Source organism: Python bivittatus, unplaced genomic scaffold (genome assembly GCF_059951505.1).
Source record: "Python bivittatus isolate LINGU-HERP-01145 unplaced genomic scaffold, Pbiv_v1 ctg000690_np1212, whole genome shotgun sequence".
Lineage (NCBI taxonomy): Eukaryota > Metazoa > Chordata > Lepidosauria > Squamata > Pythonidae > Python > Python bivittatus.
In genome coordinates, this window is record NW_028277096.1 from 1,786,306 (window position 1) to 1,809,184 (window position 22,879).

General features: G+C 40.2%; 1 protein-coding gene across 3 annotated transcripts in view; it reads left to right on the forward strand.

The window, feature by feature from the left end:
• Positions 1-22,879, forward strand: part of KIF13B (kinesin family member 13B) — a 143,390-nt gene that overhangs the window by 68,778 nt on the left and 51,733 nt on the right. For all 3 annotated transcript variants that reach the window (XM_088152488.1, XM_088152490.1, XM_088152489.1), the window contains exons 14-22: positions 2,391-2,521; positions 3,355-3,441; positions 6,442-6,632; positions 11,771-11,981; positions 12,800-12,962; positions 14,822-14,968; positions 17,021-17,170; positions 19,818-19,946; positions 21,768-21,938. In XM_088152488.1, the coding sequence (XP_088008614.1) occupies positions 2,391-2,521; positions 3,355-3,441; positions 6,442-6,632; positions 11,771-11,981; positions 12,800-12,962; positions 14,822-14,968; positions 17,021-17,170; positions 19,818-19,946; positions 21,768-21,938 (1,380 nt within the window). The remainder of the gene's footprint in view (positions 1-2,390; positions 2,522-3,354; positions 3,442-6,441; positions 6,633-11,770; positions 11,982-12,799; positions 12,963-14,821; positions 14,969-17,020; positions 17,171-19,817; positions 19,947-21,767; positions 21,939-22,879) is intronic.

The following is a 22,879-nucleotide window of genomic DNA, read 5'->3' on the forward strand; positions in this document are numbered from 1 at the left end:
ATATTTGAAAGCTGCTTCTAAACTTATACAGGCCAGTGAAATTATTTTAAATGCTGCCTCTTTAAGGAGAACTGGTAATCTTGTTTATAATGAAGTGGGCTAGCACCCTGAGGAATGTAAGGATGGGGGTTGGGGAAGTCTTTAGTCATCACTGTTCCCTTGGAGCAACAAAAGAGCTGATTTTGAATAGCTTCAGAGAATTTCAAGTCAGTGTAGGTGTCTGGCTTTGTCAGCTGGCACTCCCCCCTCCCGACTAGTTACTGGTGCCATATCTGTTTCTTTTCCACTCAGCATGAAGGCCTTCAAAGAATGTCTTGGCAACAAAATACATTCAGAGGGTGACCTTGGTTATTTGCAAAATGATAAGATTTCATCTTAGTGCCCTAATACTGGTATCTTAGAATTCAGAAAGTGGGGGGAGGAGGAAGGAAATGAGTGCAGTCATTTCAGCTCCTTTTGTAGTAAGTTCAGAAAGGACTTCTTTATAATTTGAGGAGCCTAGAATAATCATTTCTTTATGAAGCTGTGCACAAATATGCTAGAGTTACCAGTGCTGATCAAATTTATAAAATTTGCCCCCATGTTCACTACAACATCATGAAAGCTCTCCTGGTCTTATCTGCTGTCATTTGCATTTTGTTGAAACTTTGCCTCTTTTTTGAGAAGAATAGATGAGATCTTACTGTCTGAATAAGCCTTGTTTAAATGGATTTAGAGAAATAGCTTGGTGCACTAATCAGTTGAGCACAGAACTCAGTGTTAGTATCTTACTTTATAATGAAATATATCTTTTCAACAATAATCAAATCTACTTCTAGTTCTTGCATTTCTAGAGAGACAATTGAGAGGATAGCTTCATATCACCTGTTTCTTTTGCTTTTTACCATGATTAGCATGGTTCATAGCCTCTGAGAAGCACACCCTTGAGAAGTATGCACTTCCCCTGCTTCTTTCAATTCAGATGTGTAGTTCACGTTTATAAAGATCCACATGCCAGATTGGCTGTGGGAAGAATCTGTTCCAGGTGCCAAACTATAAAGAAATAGAAATGGCTATGAAGCCCAAACCCATGGAAAGTTATCATTCCCAACAGTGTTAGTAAGCATTGTCATTCAACATTCAACCAGGGTGCTGCTGGGCTGCATCTGGAGGGCCTTGAGTTCCCTGCCCCTACTCTGCTTCCCTCTCTTACAATTCTGCATTTCTGTTATGGTCTTCAGTGGGACCATCGTTGTGTTCTCTGCTTTCAGAAATGAGGCAGGTAGCATCCAGAAAGGGATCCCTTTGATTCATGACTACTTCTGAATGATGCCTCCCTGCAGCCACAAAACAAAAAGAGATTCACTTGATATCTTGGCTATTAGCATTCAGGCAACCAAGTGTCCCCTTTCTGATCTGAGGAAGGCATTTCCAACTGATTCACCTTCAGTCAGATGCTCTAATTCAGAAGTAGGGAGGTAGTTGTTGTTGATCAAGCCCAGAGGTAAGGGATGCTGTAAACTGTAGCTTAGCAATTCTGGAGGACCCAGGTTCCCAGGCTTATTGTGCCACAGCTTTCCTATTCTGAGGATTTATGATGAATGTTATTAAACGTAATTGAGTTTTTACTATGATTTTTATTTGTTTTGATGTAAGCTGCTTTGAGGAATTAAAACAACATTAAGGTTACAGAATTTTAAGAAACAAATGAAGCTTGCTTCTTTTCCTTTCATCATTCAGCAGGTTGCATGTAGACAGGTGTGCTAGATAGATAGGTGGATATGAGTAACTTTAGTAGGTTTAATGGCAAGGGCAGTACAATTTCCATTGCAGTACAGCCAGCATCTTCTCAGATTATTGTTTATCTGGATACATTGTTCTTCATCAGAATTGTGCCCCAATTTAAAAAGAATACAAGGGAGGGAGAAAGCAAAGCTATTTCAATGAGAAGTTTGATTTCTTTCTTTTTTTCTTCTTTTCCTCCCATTTGTTTCCTTCCATCATACTTTCCCTCTTTTGCTATTGTTAAAGAATGTATGAAAGTGGATGCACTGTGTTATAGTAAATGCAAAGAAAGTTCATTCCTAAATTATTTCCATTCCAGGTGATTGGATAATAATTGTAACTCTGAGGACTGGAGGCTGAGCTTGCTTTTTCCCTCCACTCCCTCCTCATAGTTCATTTTTTCTGTGTTGTGGCTTTTATACAGTAAGTGTAAGGGATAATGGCCGAGTGCTTGTTTAGTTTTGCTTTATTATGCTGTGAAACCAATCATAGTTTTACACAGTGCAGTTTGCTGGAGCACTTTGGGAAAGCTGCACGAGATGAAGTGAGAAGGGTCAGTTTCATATGTAGTAAGTAATACGATTTTCTGTTGGATTTCAGTGGACCTGATCTCAAATCTTTTGCAGGAGCACACACTCATTGGATCTGATAATTCCCAAGATATACAGCTCTGTGGATTGGGGATTCTTCCTGAACACTGTATAATAGATATCACTGTGGATGGACAAGTCATGTTGACACCTCAGAAGAATACTAGGTAACTGGGTATTACGTCTTATAGAGACAAGCAGTTTTGCTCTTACTTCAGGATTAAATGAAGTATGGAAGAAATTCCACAGTTGGATCTTGGAACCTTTAGTTAAATCAAAGGACCCACATTTCCCTCTATTGCTTGGTTTTGTTTTTCATTCCAATACTTTTCCAGTAGAGTAAATGCATGCCCGTAATTTGAATAGATAGTAGTGCCAAAACTGTGGGCTTCCTTGGCTCAGAATGTTTATGTATTCAGTAAAGGGAGAGGGAGAAACTCAGTGAACATCCCTGCCCCCTGCTGCATTGACGAAAAGTCCTGAAACAAGCAACATACCTAGGACTGAGCTGCAGTTTTGGGCAATGGAGAGCAAGGTGGCACAGGAAATTGCTCAGGCCAGCTGCTGCTGCCTCTCCTAAATTCTCATACTCTGTTCCCTGGTGGCATATTTCTGGTGGGTGCAAAAGTGGATTATTTGGGATGGTTTTTAAACAGCAGATGGGACAGTTATCAGAAAGGGACAAACAGGACTGGAAAAGACTACTGCCTCTTTCAGGTAGAAAGAAGAAGATTCTACCAAAAGACTTTCCTTCTCCAGTTGTAGGAACATTGATATATCTTTCTTGTAAAAAGGAAAAGGAAGTATTCGGATGCATTGGGTTGTCTTCAATTTACTTTGCTATGCAATGTCTCTGCTTTGCTGCCCTGGCTCAGAGGAGAGGAATCAACACAAGTCTCTCTCACATTATGTTTTCCTTAATCATTGCCATGTGGAGTTAAGGGCAAGCCAACTCCTTGATGTGGGAATGACTATATTTACTTTTTTTCCTCCAACACAGGACATTTGTGAATGGTACGGCTGTTGTAGGTCCCACACAACTACACCACGGTGATAGAATTTTGTGGGGAAACAATCACTTCTTCCGGTAAGCTGCTACTTATTCTTTGTTCATTTCATTTTCTTCTATAATTGGTTTAGCTTTGAGACATAGGAGTTGAACTGCCTTTGGCAAACATTTAGTTTCTGAAAGCTAGCTGTGGAGGCTCACCTCGGCGGAATTATAAGGGCTTCTGCTTTGTAGCATGCATCTGCTGGACTTGTCCTCCCTTAAAAGTCAAGATCGTTGAGCCTTTTTCAACTAGGCAACTGCCAGATATTTTGGAATTATAACTCCCAGAATTCCTTGAGCCAGCAAGATCAGTGGCTATGCTAGTTGGGAATTTCAGGAATTGTAAACCCACCGTCTTTGTGCAAGGCTGTCACAACTACTGATTTATGTCATGATCATAATTTTGCAGCAAAATGTTAAATCTTGTATGGTGGATTACTATAATTTCAGGTTTTTGTTTTGTTTTTGTTATAGTATTATGTGAGGTAAGGGAAGTAGAGGCAAATGAGGACTCAGTTTTCTTATCTTTTGTAGCTGACCACCTTGGTATCATCTTATATTTTAAGGCAATAAAAAGAGCATGTCATTTGCCTAAAATTACAGGGGAGCTAGGTTTGCACATTTTCTTTAAGGACCACACACTTTTCCTGTATGGTGGTGTTTCTCAACCTCAGCAACTTTAAGATGTATGGACTTCAACTCCCAGAATTCTCCAACCAGCATGCTGGATGGGGAATTCTGGGAGTTGAAGTCCACACATCTTAAAGCTGCTGAGGTTGAGAAACACTGCTCTATGGTTTGAAGGTTGTCTTTTTGGCTTTTCTCGATGTTCAGATGCTGTTTTTCAAGTGAAAATTAATTCCAGCATTCAGGAGGGATGAACAGCCATTCTTAATAGCTATTCCTGCTGCTCTCTATTTCCCAATTCTCTATTATGCCCTCATTTCAGGGCCGAGATAATATATGATAAGAATGTAAGAAGAGTCAATTTTTCTGCATCCCTGACTGGAATCACTTCATTTCTGGAAGCACACAAATACAGCAAGGAGGAAAGTAGAAACCTTCTTCTGCTTTTAGTCCTCAGCAGCCAATATTCAGGGTATACTGCCTGTGATTCAATACTGTGTACTATACAGCCATCAAAGCTAGTAGCCATTGATAGCCTGATCCTCCACAAATTTAGCCAGTCCCCTTTTAAAACCATCTAAATAAGCTGTGTGTGTGTGTGTGTGTGTTATTTACAGATTTACTTCCTTTTATCAGTTCTGAATTTAGTTTGAATGGATGATCACAAACTCTAATTCTGTAAGAAAGGATGGGATTTTTTCCTAATCCATCTTTACCACATCTTGAGTCATTTTATATATCTCTAGCATGTCTTTCCTGACTTGTCTTTGTTCTCAAAACCTCACAAGCTATACTATTCCCTAGTAGGGGAGCTGTTCTCTAACCAGTTTGGTCACCTTTATTTGTACCTTTTCCAACTCTGCAATATTCTTATTGAGGAATGAGTATTCCAAGTGCAGTCTCACCATAGACTGGTATAAGAACTTTACTATATTGGTAATTTTACAATTCCTCTTACAAATAGTTAAGAAGAAACATATTTTCCCTATTCGTTGCTTTTGTCAGACTGAGTCCTTGCTTAAACTGAAGGTATTAAAATATTCTTGGTATGGCATATCTATACTTCTTGGATTATTTCCATCTCTATGGTTACAGGTAAATGCCTGAAAATGATAAATGGAATAAAATGATACATAAGAAAATTATTAAGTTTTAAAGTGAAATTATATTCAGCTGAAGGAACAATTATCTGGCTGTTTTCCTGTATGAGAGCTATATTGTATTATTTATGTATTTATGAAATTTGGGGGGCACCCAACTCCAACTTGATTCCTGAGTAGCTTACCTTAAAAATAAAAAGCAGTTAAAAAGAGCCAATGGAAAGAAAATCCCATGTGTCTGGACAAACACACTCCCTCAAACAAAACATAACCAACAAGGCTCCACAAACACCTTACCCCAAGGCTTGGATGAAGAGCCAAATTTTTAAAAACTTCCAGAACATCATCAGGGTGGGAGCTACATGGATCTCTAGGGAGATATCATTCCAGAGAGCAGAATGTAATATTGTTCCGCAAGAGAGAAGACATGCTTTCTGAGTCCCGATAGATAGCATTTTTGACTGAAGGAACCCAAAGCGTACCAGCCCTCCCAATCTTACTGAATGGGGAGAAACCATGGGATATAGGCTGCCCTTCAGTTAACCTGGCCCTGTGTCATGAAAGGCTTTATAGGTGATAACCAGAACCTTGAATTGCATCTGAAAGTAACTGGCAACCAGTGCAGCTTACGGAACAGTGGTGTCACATGGCATACCAAGGCGTGCCCAATACTGCCTGAACCACTGCATCTGGATCAGCTATAGTTTCTGGGTGGTCTTCAAGAGTAGCTGCTTGTAGAGTGCATTACAATAGTCAAATATAATACTTAGAATGTTTCAAATCAGTTAGTAATTGCCCAATATATTTTTTATTTGGAAATTCCAAGTATCACTTGGTCTTGTTAATTAAAATGGGTACAGCAAAGGGCTCAAATGCCAAAGGATGTTTTCCTGCAAAGCTCTAAGCAAAATAAATAGGAGTTATCTAGAAGCAACTTAACATCTGAACAAAATATTATATTGGTACCTCCCTTCCCACAAATTAATTCAGGGCATGAGTTTTGTTATACCAACCTTTTTGAAATGTACAGGAGCTGTGACAAAAGCTTAGTAGAGCCTGGCAAGGAATTTAGCTAGATCCATCTTCCTTAACAGATATCCTCCAGGTATGTTAGAATGCAATTTCCATTATGCCCAATAATGGGTAAAAGCTGAACTTCAGGTTCTGTGTGTCTCATTATAGCAGCCATAATCTTATTTCCTTAGTGAATACTGTTACCTTCTCTCATGGACAAGGCATCTCTGCATTTGTTTTTCATAATCAGTTTTCAAAGGATGATATTTGTCAACATTTTTCTTTTCTGTCTAAGGCTGAATTTGCCAAAAAAGAAAAAGAAAGTAGAAACGGAGGATGAAGACAAAGATAGTTCAATGAAAGGAAGTAACAGCTCTGAACAGCTGGATTTAGATGGAGATAGCTCCAGTGAGGTATCCAGCGAGATCAGCTTCAACTATGAATATGCCCAGATGGAGGTGACTATGAAAGCTCTTGGTGGAAATGGTAAGGAATGTGAATGCACTGTTTCCAATTTATGGTATGCCATTTAGCAAGTGGTTGCAATGCAATGTTTTGTGAGATGCATTACTGTATATCAGGGACAAAATTTAAACTACTATTTCTCAGTAGCTTACTGGGGAATGTTTTTCTACATTGATTTGTCTATAAGATATGCAATGAACTTCTGTGGTTGCATGTTATCAAGGAAGGTGAGTATCAGTGGCTAAAACACTCTGTAGACACCATATTGATGTCACGTGTTATGCATCATTGTGCATATATGCAAAAATTACACAATTTGTGTCATTTGCATGATGAAATCATACATGTTACATTCTTCCTCCCCCTGCCCCCCCAAAATAGCTATGAGTTGTTGGCAGTCATATGTGTAATCTTCCCTTCAAGAAATGTATGGTACAATTTCCAGGAATTGTATCATGGATGTATATAATAGATAGTGAGAGGCTAATTGTGAGTGTAGCTTTGGTTTGTTTTATAAGACTTGAAACCCTAAGAATGTTTAATGTAAAGCTTGGCTGTTGCATGTTATCAAGGAAGATTAGCATTATAAGACATTAATAACAGTTGAAGAAAAACCTAAAAACATAATCACAAAGATGACAGCCCACAATTAGTTACAGTTGAAATTATCCTAGCCATTCCCAAAAGATTGCCTAAAGAGAGAATGCTTTCTTTCACTTAGTAGCTTTTTTGTACCGATGCCCATTGAACCTCCTAGTACAGCAAATTCAATAGCACAGATGCTGCTACTCAGAAGACCCTGTACCAGATAGTCTGCATGTAGGCCTAGTATCCATGGGTCAAAATATCTTGCAAGATTTTGATGGAGATGGCCTGTTCATGCCAAAGAAGAGGTACTGCAAACATGTACTCTTGAGCCCAAGCTATTTAAGGTATTTTAGGCAAGAATCAAATACTGAACTGAGTTTAAAAGCTGTGTCACCCAAGACAGGAATATACAGTATGAAATGGCATATAATGTTTTGTACCTGTTTCTATACTGGCTACTATTGTCCCCATTTCTAATGAGCTAAGCTGCATGTAACTGCTACTAAATTGGTACAGGGCAAGTATAGTGTTAAACAAAGATGTGCCTTTTTAATAATTTGGCCTATCATCCTATATTTTTTGTAGTTTAATAAATCCATATTTAGGTACCGATTCACTGAGCCCACCTGAACATCTTTCTCCATTTGACCAGGAAATTAAAAGTGATACATGGGTAATGTTCATGTTGTTTCCTTGGAAACAAGACAGAAATGGCTTGCTGTGGCCTCCTTTCAAGCTTTTGTTGACTTCCCAATTCTTCTACAGCCCTGGAATTTTTCAATGGTTTCCCATCCAAGAACTAATCATATTCAAACCTGCTTAGTCAAGTTCAGTTATGTGATCTGTCCACTGAAACAAAGTCCATTTTAACATATGTAAATGGCAGCCAAAATAATAATAATAATTGCAAAAAGCAGCTTTACTTGGAACAGCTTATATCCTACGATACCTTTAATACCATCAAACAACAACATCTGCCTATCCCAGGTCCTTGGGAAAGATTCAATAGGTAGATAAAGATGCCAAATCCAGTCTAAACAGATGGCTGACTGTGTGCCCAACCATCATCATCATCATCATCATCCCAAAAGGTTATTTGAAAAAAAAAGTATTGACTATCTTTCTAAACCAAAAGAATGGAGACTAATCCTGAGACTACATATTCCATTCCATACTGTAAACAAGCTGACCTCTGAAATTGGGACTATATTTTAAAAGTCCTCTCCTACTAATATTTCTCCCAGAAAAGATTAATACTGAAAAAGGAGCTCCTTTGAGTAAAGTAAACTGTTTAGAGCTTTAAAGATTAAAAGCAACAATTTAAATCATGCCCAGAAGACAGCTTGAAATGAAAAAAGAGGGTAAATCAGAATCAGTAGAGGCAGAGGCCAACCGTGAGAGTAAACCAACCCATCTGAGGCCCTAACAGGCATTATGAGAGAGATGCTGAGGCAACAAGAAGAGGAAAGAAAAATGATGGTTAAAAGAGATAGTAGATGAAGAGGAAAAACTACTTCTTTCCCATCCTGATTTAATAGGATGCCCTGGACATCCTCAGAAAGAAAAGAAACTGCGTAAGGCAGATATCCATAGAGGTCACCCAATAGAAAATTTATCTCTTCCTTGGAAAATAGGTATTAGCCCAATACAAAAAGAGGACCCTACATTGAAAGGCTGTTGGAAAAGAACTGGGGAGAAAAGAAAGGATGGGGAGAAACAATCCATATTCGAAGAAGGAAATGGAAGATTATATCGAGTTAGAGCATATCCCTTAACTAAAGAAAAACTTGAACAAATTCTTCAAGGTACAGAGAGCAGATTCTCCAATTAGCTCATGAGAACCCCTGGTCAGGACATTATAGACAGGAACAGGACCCTAGAGAGATTTGATTGGCCAGGCATAGCCAGAGATAAGAGTTATCACTGTCAATCATGCCCAGTACCAACTGGTCTAGCAAAAAGGGCCACAGGTTAAGGCAGCAGAGTGAGAGTCCCTGTAGTACCAATACCATTTACAAAAGTGGCAGTGGATTCTGTGGGGCCATTTCCCAATATCAATATATTCTTGTCCTGTGTGATTAGGCAACCTGATACTCTGAGGCTGTACCTCTTACGACAACCACCACTAGAAGGATTGCTGAAGATTTAGTTTAAAAAGTTTTTTTTTCAAATACATTTATTAAATTTTAAGATAAGAATAAAAACTAACAAAAATTAATATTAAAGATAAAGAATGAAAAAGGAAAGAAAAAATGAAAAAGAAGAGAAAGAACAAAGTCAAAAGTGGAAGGAAGGCAGGCAGGCAGGCAGAAAAGAATGACTTCCGACTTTCCTCACAACAGATATAAGTATCAATTTACACTAAACTCTTACTGTAAGTTTACTACATAACTTTCATTTTTTCTATTGTCCACTATTATTTCTAATCATCAAATCCATACATCATAACTTCATTTTTTTTTTGTTTCACGCAAAAAGTCCAAAAAAGTCTTTCAATTAGCATTAAAATTACTCAGTGTCTTTTATCTAATCAAGAGTTAGTTAAAAACTTTAGTAGGACAGGAATACCTCAAACTATTTTTAACAGATCAAGCCACAAATGTCCAATCATCACTTTTAAAACGTATTTATGAGAATCTGGGGGTAAAAGGAATACAGACTATCCCACATCATCATCCAACCTATGGATTAATGGAGAGAATGAATAAAACCCTTAAAACCATGTTAAGGCATTGGGTACATGGTTGCCCTATCTGATATTTGCATACAGGGAGGTACCTCAAGCATCAACAAGGTTTAACCCATTTCAGCTGGTATATGGTAGACAACTTCAAGAGACATTAGATATAATTAAAGGAAGGCTGGAGAAAAGAAGCAGAAGCCCCAAAGAACATAGTGGAATACATTCTGGAACAAAGGGAGGAATTGCAGGACCTAGGTCAGGACAAACTAACTTCAGCTCAGACAACCCAGAAAACCGGGTAGGGTACTATAAAAGAGCAAAGAGGAAAATGCTGAAGGAGGGAGACCAGGTTTTACTTCTGCCAAGCACAGAATGTAAACTGCAAGCAAAGTGGCAGGGACCCTCCAAAATAGTAAAAAGAACAGGACCTGTAGACTATCAACTGGATATAGGTGGGGATAGAAAAAATATATATCATAGAAACATCATACAAAAATGGTGTAATAGAATGTCCAACCTTACCTTGATGGTTTCAACAGAACCCAACCAAGAAAACCTAGACCATGAATACGAAAACAGGAAGACAAGAAAAAGGAGAAATGGATGTGAAGCCTGAGTTAACTCCACTCCAAAAAAAAATTAAAGGAGTTTCTAGAAATTTTTCAGGAAATATTTACTAACAGGCCTAGTACTACTGACCTGACTGAGCAGTGGATAGAGATGAGACTCTCACCCTATTAGGTAAAGACCCAATAGAGTGCCAGAACATTTGAGAGCCATCTTTAAGGGGGAGATAGGTAAAATGTTGGAAGTAGGAATCATAGAGCCATCATGCAGTGAGTGGTGTTCTCCTTAAAATTGGGTTAAAACAGCCCCACCCTCTCCTTAATTGGAGTTTGTCCCATGAAATGAAACAGAAAGCAAGCATGCCTGTGGATGTGGCAAGAAATGAATCAAGCCAGGAAGACAGCCGGGAAGTGGGAAAGAGAAACCTCCAACACAAAAGCAAAGCACCTTAGCAGCAGTTTTCAGACAGGGAAAGAAAACTGCAATTCTTGGAGCTGCGAGACTGGCTGAGGGGCCGAGCTGAGAGACGGGGAGGAAAAGAGCCCAACCAGAGTCTGCGAACCAAAGCAGGGCCATTGTGTGCAGAGGCCCAGGTGCAGAGCTCCAGAAAGAGAGGACTGTGAGTGCGGGGAGGGGGGGGCAGGAGAGAAAAGGCCATTTGCAAGTCTATAGAGGAGTGGAAAGGGTTTTCACGTCCAAATGGACTGAGACTGGCTACAGGAGCTGAAGACCTGGGGATGAAGAAAAGACTTGACGAGCTAAGAAATAGTTAATTTAGGAAAATATAGTGCTACAAACATAGAGATAGGAATGTAGACATAGAACATAGAGATAGGAATTTATAAATGAAATAATATAGAAATAGTTCTAAACTTAGTAGTAATAGGAAGACTGTAAAATAAGCCAGGTAGGAAAATAGAAACAACCATAGAATTAGGATTAAGATTAGAAATAAGGAATAGGTGTTTAATTTTGTATAATAAAACAGTTTTGGGGGGGGGAAACAAATGCAGTCTTTGAGTTTGTGATCTGTACCAGATGAAGAAAACCCTCACACCAAGGAATGGGTATCTGTTGTGCCAGCTCTGGTGCAATGAAGCTGAACTAAACTGATTCAGGTAACTGTTGACCCCAGTAATCTCTCAAAAACTGGGGCAAAGACTCATTTGTACTCCTCTGAGTGTATGACTACCCCCGTTTAAAAACAAAACTGCCACCCTGTGTTTCTTACTGCTCAAACTGTTGCTTTACACTTAAATCTGTCGTAAAGGCATCCCTTCTAGGCTTGTAGCTTCTCACGTCTTTCTTCATCTCTGCTTAGATCCAATGCAGTCGATTTTACAAAGTCTAGAGCAACAGCACGAAGAGGAGAAGCGGTCGGCCCTGGAGCGGCAGAGGCTTATGTACGAGCACGAACTAGAACAGCTCCGAAGGCGCTTGTCTCCAGAGAAACAGCATTTCCGCACCATGGACAGGTTTTCCTTCCATTCTCCCAATGCTCAGCAACGTTTACGGCAATGGGCGGAAGAGAGGTGGGTGAAGGGAATGAACCCAGTTCTCAGAGGCCTGGTATTTTTCCCTGTTCTCGTCTTTAATGTGAAGAATATTCATCTTGGCATGTATTTGGATTAAGGCAATAGATGGATTTTATACATCACTGAATAAAAATAACTTTCTTATTAGCAAAAAGGAAATTGTTGCATGCTTCTGAATTGCACATTGCCATTGAAAGGAAGCACTTGGGGTATTTGCACAGATTTCTAAGAACAAAGGATTTGGGGCTGAAGATGGGATGTTGAGTGCATTGTATTGCAGACAAGGATTCTGAGGTTGATGGAAGAGAATTCCACACATCTCATGGAGAATCCTAGGCGACCTAGGAGTGGTTCTGTGCGACATAATAATGGGAAGCCCTTCCGCATGTATGATTTGATTTATTCATCCAAAGATGGGATGATCATGCCCTGTGAACATTTATACAAATCACTATCAAGCACTGCAGGATTTTCTGAAGCAGCAGAATGCTTACCATTATGAAGAGGAAAATTTGCAGGGAGGGAAGACCCTAAACAAACCATATCATCTAAACCAGTCCTGTATTACTACAGCTGGAGTGGAGGATATGTGGACCTCCAGAGTTTCTGGCCAGCAATTCACATGCATGCTGCATTGCAGCCAATTGCACAGATGGCCCCTAGTTCAGAACAAATCTCAAAACTGGTGCAAAAATGGTCAACTGATTTGCACCAGAACAAAACATCCTTAGCAATGTGATTATTGGAATGTGTTTTAAATTAAAATTTCCTTTAAATTCCATCTCCCTTTGTCTCTTTCCCTTGTTTTGCAATAGAGAAGAGATGCTGAACCACAGCTTGCGGAAACTGAGGGAGCAGATTATGAAGGCCAACTTGTATGTTAGAGAAGCCAGTTTCATTGCAGAAGAGATGGACAAAAGAACTGAATACAAGGTCACTCTCCAAATCCCAGCCTCAAGCCTTAATGCAAACAAAAAGGTAAGGCACTTAAGCCTATTCAGACATAAATGTCATCTGCCAGTATTCAGTCCAGACCAATATTTCCTTCTGTTCCAAAGGTGATGTTTAAGCAGTGTATAGAAACTTTCTTGTCTGTTGACCTAGTGGGATGTACATAAAATAGGTGTAGGTGTACAGCAGGGTGAAGGGCAGTTCACAGCCAGTTCAGAACAGTAAAACTCTAGCAATTAAATGATTTATTTACTTATTGTGATTAGAATCATGCATGTAACTGTCTGCACTGGCTCTACATTTATTGATGTGCAGTTTTACTACTCATAGGCTAGTTTAAAGGAACATAGTTAATGTAATGACTTATTTAAATCCTTTTCTGGTTTCACCTATTATATTGAATGATAAATTAACCAAACAAGCCATTAAACTAGTAAAAAACTAACCAAAATTAAAGTTAACCAAGCTTTGAATTTTTGCAAACCAACTGTTAGGTTTTTAACTGACCTGGTCAGGCATGTTCTCTGGCTCGCTATGTGACTATGTAACCTGCATGGCATTCCTTTTTATTTATATAAGTAAAAAGGCTGCAGACTTACCAGTGTTTTAAAAAGGGGAGAGGAAGCTCAAGTTTCAAGAAAAGAATGTGGAAAATATGCCAAGGTCTGTGTCCTTCAGTTCTCCCCCTCAATACAGTCTCTACTGAAATTCAACTAGAGGAGAAAATGGTGAAAGAAATTGCAGGGTATTATCTCAAATGGAGAGAATGTTTAATATCACAGTACATATTATCATTTGCTGATGTGATGTTCCTATCAGACACCAAAAAACCCCTAAATGAATCTTATGATGAGTGAAGTGCTGATTCAGTCATAATACCAGTTCAATTTAAATGTTTCTGTTCAGTCTGTCATTGACAATTTTCTTAAAAGGTGGAAAAAAACACCTTTTAAAATGTAAGTGTAGCAACTGTGGGCTGACTTGATTAAATTTCTTCTCCAGAGAAAAGGAATCTCCCTCCATTTTCACTTTTGGTTTTCTCCGTTGCTGCTTATGGGTTACTGTTCTGTATTCAAAAATCTCCTTATGTGACTCTGTTTTAGTTAAGCCATTAATTTTGCAGAAGTCTTTCTTTGGGTTCATTTAAAATACATAGCCAAATGTGTGTGTCTTGAAGGTTATATAATTTATAATAATAAAATATTCTCTTCCAAATCAGATGGTGGTCTTTTTGTCACATTCTGTTCCTGAGATTTTTTAATTTTATTTTATTGTGGGGGCAGAGAATTCAAATGTATTCCCAGGGTAAAATTTGTCTTGATTTTGAACTGAATATTTATCATGGCCAATAAAACAGGAATAAACCCAAACAAGATACTGAAACTTGGTTACAAGGGAAAATAGGTCATATTACATAAAGTATGCCAAGTGTAAAAATTTAATATAACTCTGACAATACAGTAATTGCTACCTTAGGGCCACTGACAAAAACTTAGCCACTTTAATAACATCCTTGGAATGTGGTTAATCAACAAACATTTAACATAAAATTTGGCAGACCTGTCAGATAATGAAGTTAATGGTGAGGAATCATTCCTTGAGGAACTCCAACATAAAAATTACAGAACAAAAGGGTATATTTGACTATTTAACCTCTTATAACACCACAAATTTGCACAGGAAAAAAAAGCCTTTATATCTTCCCTGGAGGGTGTGAGAAGATAATACATGAAATCAAGCCAAAGAAGAGGCTTGCCAATCTTAAGCTGTATTCAAGTTCTCAAGATAGGTAACAAAAAGGTTTTTCCTTATTTGGATTGACTGTTTTCCCTTCCTTTTCTTCTTCTTTCTCTTTGCATTTCTTCCTCCTCCTGGGTGTTTTGTAGCGAGGTGCCGTGCTTAGTGAGCCAGCCATTCAGGTGAGACGAAAAGGGAAAGGCAAACAAATCTGGTCCCTGGAGAAGCTGGAGAACCGATTGGTTGATATGCGAGACCTCTATCAAGAATGGAAGGACTGTGAGGAGGACAACCTGGTATGTGGAGGAGGTGTGGGGACTGGGGTTAGGGTCACACTTTTCCTTAATCATTGAAATAGGGTTTGTCAGCCTAGCTTTCTCCAAATGTGTTGTATTGCAACTCCCATCTTCCTCAGCTAACCTGGCCAACAGCCTTGGAAGTTTGAAGTTTGTGTGCCTTTGAGTCAGTTTTGACTCTTGGAGGTTGTCTGGACAAGTCCCTGCAGTTTTCTTGGCAAGATTTCAGAAGTGGTTTGCCACTGCCTTCTTCCTAGGGCTGAGAGAGAGTGACCCGCCCAAAATCACCCAGCTGGCTTTGTGCCTAAGGTGGGACTAGAACTCATGGTCTTCCAGTTTCTAGCCTGGTGCCTTAACCATAATATGAAATTGGCTCTCAAAAACCTTGGAGGACACTAAATTAAACTCCAGCACATATGGAAGCCCCATGTTGAGAACAGTAGGTAAAGGAACATGTATCCATATATGAGATCCTTGGAGAAGATTATTCCTTTCCTGCTACTTTTTAGTTAAGTCTGGGCTGAAAATCCTTAAGAGAGATTTTTTTTTGCCCCAAAGTTGGGCAGGATGACAAAATTAAGAGAGAAGATTAAAAATATCTCTTCTCTTTTGTAGTTCTGGGAAGGGGGAGACTTCACAGGTGTAAAAGTCTGGATTTTCTTTGGTTTTCCTGTGCTGTTGGCCACAATGTTTAAATCCCAGTTATACCCTGAAAATGATGCTGTACCTTGGCATTAGGTTTCTCTGAAGGTGAGAAAATGTCAAGGTTCTGTAGGCTTGAACTTCACTCCATCCTTTAAGAGTGGCTGTCCACTTACCCACCCAGCCACCACAAATATACATGCATATAGACATTGTCAATCCAACCAGTGAGACAATGAAAAGAAGGTGAGGGGAGAAGGACAATTTTCATTGCAGCATTATTTCTTATCATTCATGTGGCATGTTCTGTTTGCAAAGGAAATATTTATCAGTGGCTTATCTTGCCTCAAAGCCATGTGAGGCAATTTGCCATCTCTATCGTACAAAGAGAACTTTCCTAAATGAAACTATGACTTTGTTTTATGAGAGTCATTGTGCTTTTTCATAATTAATTGCTGGGTCTTTGAAGATCCAGAAGTAATTACATAGATTGAACCAAAATAAAATTATCTGTGGCTTTTAAATAGGGCCATTAGAAGACTTAACTTTTTCCTTTTAACCAGGAAATTCTGCAGTGCTCCCATGAACTCATGTCTTTAAATATATTTCAGTTACAATAACACAGTAACACATAAAGCAAGCCTTAAGAGAAAGCCCAACACCCTTCTTTTCCTCCTCTATTTTCCCTCTTCTTCCCATGATCTAAGCCAACTTCTTAGACTTTCAACTTTACTACATCATTGTTTTCCCACTGCTTTACTGAGCAAGGTGAAACAGGAGGGTGGGTTGGTTGAATATTTTTTTCTGGTCTGGCAACCTTTCAGAATCTCAGGTAGAATTTTTGTTTCCCTTCATTCACTGCCTGATTGATGAATAAGAGATAGCAAGGAGTTCTTACACACTAGTATGGTCCTCTCTGGATGGGTTCATAACCTGGTTTCTTAAAATACCTACACCAAACTGGTTCTGGGTTGTAAACAACGTCTGAGTTGTGCCTGGGTTATGATTTATAAATAGTGTCTGGGTTGTGATTGTGTTAAGACAAAACCAAACAAATCACATGACTTATTGGGACATACACAGCTACCTTCAATGTGTCTTCATGTACATGCTCACAGGTGATTAAACCAGCCTTTCCAACATGCTGTCCTCCCAGAATTCCCCTCTAGCATGGCCTTTGTTCTGGAGGGCACAACACTGGGCAAGGCTGGATTGAACCATATCAGAGGCACCGTACTAAGGTGGCTGAAAAAGAACTGGGAAGATGAGGAATGGGTCTTTCTCATTTATTAAGATGTCTGTTGCAAGGGACGATATGATCCCCCAGCCAATTTGAACCTCTGGGGTAAGAGGATCTAATAATTGTAGACGTTTGTTGTTCACTCTTTTTTGGTCTCTGTTCCACTCAAGGTCATGAGGTCTTATTTCCGGCGAGCAGATCCTTTTTATGATGAGCAAAAGAACCACAGCCTCATTGGAGTGGCCAATGTCTTTCTCGAGTCTCTCTTTTATGATGTGAAGCTGCAGTATGCTGTGCCCATCATCAATCAGAAAGGAGAAGTATGCTTCTACATGATCAATTATTCAGTCATTACCTAGTCACATAATTACCTAGTTACTTATTTGAGAATTATAACTCTGTGCACGTTACAATTGATCTACTATCTTTTGACATAGATGCCTCTAATATAGGCAATTGCATTTCAGTGCTTCTTGGTTCTGCCTAATTTTCTTCCCCTGAGTTTGTCTTGGAAGGAATTGATTTGATAATTATATGAACTGTGTAAACAGGCATGACAAAGCTGATTTTTGAATCTGGGATAACCTCTCCTCTCTTCTGCACAGATTTCCTATAGGAGGCATGTTGACCAGTGTACAAGAAAAGTAGAATCATAGAAGACTAGTGTATGACTAGTTCTCATTAAACTGCTAAACCTGTGCTTAAGCCATACCATTTCCTACAGCAGGCGAAAATGCAGATGATGGAGTAATCCTTCATCTCCACAACTACTTCACACGTAGAATTCAGCACGCTAGTCTTATTATTTATGTGTGCATGGAGAAAATTTCACTCGTGATCCTTTCCGCCATGTACAGTGCATAAGCTAGTTCTCTAAATTAGCAATGCTCTTAGATGCAGAATTGAGCAGCAAAAGATGTCCCATGAACACTCTGCTGTAGGGGTGGACCACCCCTAGGCCAAATGCGGTCCCACAGCCCCCAGATTGCACCACTGAAATTTAGCAGCAAAGCCCAGAAATTTGCTGGCATACTTTTTCCTTTGTTTAGTTTAATTTTTCTGTGGAAAGAGAAAGAAAGATTGCAAAATGGTCATCAGAGTGCCTGCTGAGAGTCTCCCTCTTTCTTTGGTACATGGGGTGTAGACAAGGCAACAGGCCTTTCACTTTATAGAACTCTCCCCCCCTACCCAAGGTACATGTACCTCCCACTCCTGGCTTTTCATAAGCAAGTTAAAACAATCTTATTCCATTGTGCCTTTGGCCCGGACTGAGTGGGGGCACATGACGATTTTTACTAGGAATGTTAATGTATTAAAGGAGGCTTGTTTTAACTGTGTTGTTATTGTTACAGGTAGTCCTTGCTTAACACCATTCATTTAATGATGGTTCGAAGTTACGATGGCCTCAGAAAGGGCGCTTTATGGCACGTAAAGCACTTCTGGCCATCATAAAACGTTGCGCTTCCCCCCCTCGTGGCCGCATGGCCGCATTTCAGGCGCTTGGCAACTGGTTTGCATTTACGACTGGTTGCCGAGTGCCCTGTGATCGTGTGATCGCCATTTGCAATCTTCTCTGCTGGTTTCCCCATTGGAAGCTGGCAGGGAAGGTTGCAAGTGGAGGGGACACAGCAGTGTGCGGGAACGGAGCTCAAATCCTGAAGATTTGAGCTCCATTCCTTCACACCACTGAGAGGTTTCCCCTCTCCACTCAGCCATGTGAAGGAACAGAGCTCAAATCTTCAGGATTTGAGCTCCGTTCCTCCAGCCCCAGGAAGGATTTCCCTTCCATCTACGGAAGGGAGGGCAAACTCTTTGGTGGGCTTTAGGAACATTTGAGAATAAAAGGGCTGTCTGCCAGGAGGATTTCAGCTCTATGCAAAGCTGAAACTCTCTGGCAGGCAGCTCTTTCGCTCTCAAAGAGCTGCCTGCTGGGAGGATTTCAGATGCGCGCTGAGCTGAAATCCTTCAGCAGACAGCTCTTTCACTCCATCCGCTTAACAACCCAGGAGATTGCTTAACGACCACAACCAGGAGTGTCTGGATTGTGGTTGTTGAGCGAAGCAGTCACCTGGGCATCTCGCTTAATGACGCTTCACTCAGCAACCAAGATTCTGGTCCCAATTGTGGTTGTTAGGTGAGGACTACCTGTATGTTGTTTGCTATCCAGTGTCCACTGGGAGTGAAGCAGCTTAGAAATGCTGTAAAACAAACTTTAAGCTTCTCCTAAGCTTAATACTCCTTTTACATAAACCCCCCACCCTTGAAGGACAATTTCCCTTGACATCTCTGATGTTATCACTAGGCTCTATGATCCTTGAAGCTGAATGAGAAGAAAGAAGAGGTTACTTTTCCCAGTTTACTGCCACTTGCCTCTCCACTGGATTCACACAGAAGATTAATCCCTTGATAATTGCCTTGCTATTCTTGGAATATATACAGCATGGATATTTACATTACTGTATTGATGGTACATCTCCCAGTTCAGGGCATGGGAAGCTACATGAAGGATGGCACATTCAATTTTTACTTTTAATTTCTTGTATATGTTAAATGCCTGATAGAGTGATTTCCCCCCAGCACTAAACAATCACTTAAAAACATAATACTGCAGTAGACATCACAATAAGTCATTTCAAGCCCAGTGCAGAGTAACAAGCTCAGATAAATACATAGCAACACAATTTATTGGAGCTAAAAGCAGCCCATAGCCCCAGAACTTTAAACTAGATTACAGACATTAAATTATAGATCTTAAAAAGCCCTGGAGAAAAAAGAAAATTGAAGTCTAGTATGTCCTGAGGCAGAACAGTGGAAAACTTTAAATCCCTCTGAACAATCTATACTACTGTTTGGGGCAGCATGCCTTGATTAGGGTTCTGCTAACGTAGTGTATTCGTTTCCAATAACATAGTTTATTTGCTTCCCAAAACCTTATCTCTCCTATCTATGGGATTTGTACCCCATCAGGTAGCAGGTCGCCTGCATGTTGAAGTGGTACGTGTGAGTGGAGACATTGGGGAGAGAATTGCAGGAGGTGACGATGGCTTGGAGGGCTGCTTCGAGAATGATCTACAGGAGCACAAGTTAGTGTGCATGGTGAGTCCTAGAAGAGCCTCCCTAATTCTGCTTTTCCAGAATGAACAGTTTGGCAGAGAAAAGCCTGCCTGTCCTGAACTGGGTGCTCTCTGGATTATAATTTTCATTATCTATAGCTATTCTGGAGAGCCAGTTTGGTGTAGTGGTTAAGGCATCAGGCTAGAAACCAGGAGGCCCTGAGTTCTAGTCCTGCCTTGGGCACGAAGCCAGCTGGGTGACCTTGGGCCAGTCATTCTCTCTCAGCCCTAGGAAACAGGCAATGGCAAAACCACTTCTGAAATCTTGCCAAGAAAACTGCAGGGACTTGTCCAGGCAGTCACCAGGAGTCAACCCTGACTCAAAGGCACCAAAAAACAAACCCCTATTGCGACTGCTGGGTGTGCTGGCTAGAGGTAGTGGGTATTGTGTAATATATTGGGAGGGCAACAACTGGAGGAAGAGTGGCCTTAATCAATTTTAATTATAATTGTTGGAGCTGTGAGGCCAAAGCAATTTGTCACTGTTGTGTTTAGCCCAGTTGTACTCTTTTGAGTGTACTCATTGTAGAAGTTGTATTTAAACCAGAGAGTTTAGGTAGCTCAAGGTACATACCTTCCACTGTTTTTCTCAACTGTCACAAAGACAAATATGTCAGTTGTATTAATTATTTTGGAGCAAGGTTCTGTCTTCAAATCCAGTCTTCTGATTTGGTTTCTGTTTTATAGTGAAGCAATCTTTGAGATTCCCAAATCTGCTCATATAGTGACCCCTGGTGGAGATGTTTATTTAAGGCAGATTTTATTTAAATACTGTTAAATGTGGAAGCCTCTGGCTTTATAAGATAAACATTAGTCTGAACAAACTAGCTCGGCTACATTTTGTATGAACTAGACAACCCATGACCCATTGGGTTGTTTCAGAGATATTTCCTTACCTAAACAGGTAAACAGAATGACCAAGGGCAAAAAAGCAGTTGGAGTGGGAGTGACTTGTGACTGGCTGGTGGGTTCCCCATTGACTTTGCTTGTGGGAAGCTGGCAGGGAGTGTCAGAAATCCATCCTTCCTCCCACCCTCCCTCCATTTCCAAATATTATATAGGCTTGCGCCATTTGCACTCCCCTCATGACCCTCAGGAGAGCCCCAGTGAAGCTGCTGCCACTGCCTCCTCCTCCTCCTCCTCAGCTGACCAGTGGAACTACCTGCCACTTTGCTGGGAGAAGGTGGAACAAAGGGAGCTGCGGACTGTGAGGAAAACTGCACCCCCACTCCCCATTCTGGCAGTCCCCAAGGGACCACTCCCTTGAGGGAGGAAGAGGGCTCACCCATCGACCACTGGCACCTGCCCCCCAGCCAGCCCTACCTCGCCAGCAGGCTTCCAAGTCGCTTCCTTATCCTTCCCTCAATGCCCTCAGCCATTAAGAAATTTCAGATTTCTGCCTTGTTTCCAAAGCAGCCAATCACCACTCGTCCGTCTGGCCTTGCCGCCAGCCGATTGGGCACAGGGGACAGGGAGGCAGGAAAGAGGTCAGGGATATGCCCAAGACAATCACATGACTTTTGCTGACTGTGTGGCACAGCAGTGCTGAAGCAGCCACAAATCCCCCAAATTTCAATCCCACGGGAGTCATGGGTCCCGGATTTTGGATGCATTCGGTAAGTTAGCCCATTTGAGGTACCTTGGATCAAAAATTGTTGCCCTATGATGCACCGTTTTGCCCAGTTGAAGGTTACAGACCCAAGAGTTTTAGTGATATATAGATTGTTATTGAATGCAATCTATTAATTACTTTATTTATTTTAGTGACCTCTGTATGTGTTATGTGCCTCTTTTAATCCTCCAGATTAAAATCCTTCAAGCTACTGGTTTGCCTCAGCATCTCTCCAATTTTGTGTTCTGCAAGTATTCTTTCTGGGACCAACTGGAACCTGTGATAGTGGCCCCTGAAATGGATCCCTCTCTGTCTCCCATCAGCAAGGAACCACGGTGCATGGTTGTCTTCGATCATTGCAATGTAATTGTACTATTGCTTTTACTGCTATCTCAGGATCACAACTTCAATTTCATGATTAAAGTGTTTGCTAGGATGGGGTGAAAAATGCTTTCTTACTAGCCTCATTCAGATATAATGCTAAGTTGTAATGTTTGTGCGTGGGGGGGAGATACAGAGTGATATGTAATGTGAACACACATATTATGGTGTAGCATTATGTGTGACCTCAGTCACTATGGGCTGTTCAAAAACTCGTGATTTTAAAAATCCTGACTAGGTATTACATGTGAGTGGAGCTATGTATGTCCCTCACTTCAAGCTTGAAATTCTGCTAGTTGTAACAAAATGGGAATGAGTTACATACTTGGCAGCCCATTCATTTGAAACAAACAAACCAGATATAGTTTAGTATAACATCCAAATGAAGGATACTGATTTGTTACACCTAAAGAATTTACTAGATTCATAAGCCAGTTTTAAACCAGTTGTTAGCTTATAAATCTTGCCATGTGGGGCCATAATGAATTATAATCCTGCATGTCACACTGTTTTGTTGGTACTTTATGTATTTACCTGTTTCTGTAACCAGGATTGAAAATATGGCCTGAGTAAGCATACAGCTGGTTCCTGTTTGTGGTTTTATGCCAGGATTCCTGGCTTAAAGTGGCATACTCCTTTGTGTTGCTCCAAACCCCTCTCCTTTTTTTCTTTCCAGCATGTACTAGGCTAACCATGATATATATGCTCTACCTATTTATTTAGAGTATTTCTAGGATGCCACATAATTGAAATTCTCTGGATGGCTTCCCTCAGGAGTTAAAATAGAATAATAAAAAAATCAAACACTGCCTATAACTAACTAGTGGCAGAGATTTTTAAAACTCAAAAATCAGCAAGTATCCTTACATTTTTATCATACATGTAGAACTTTGAAACTCTAGAGGAGTGTTTCTCAACCTTGG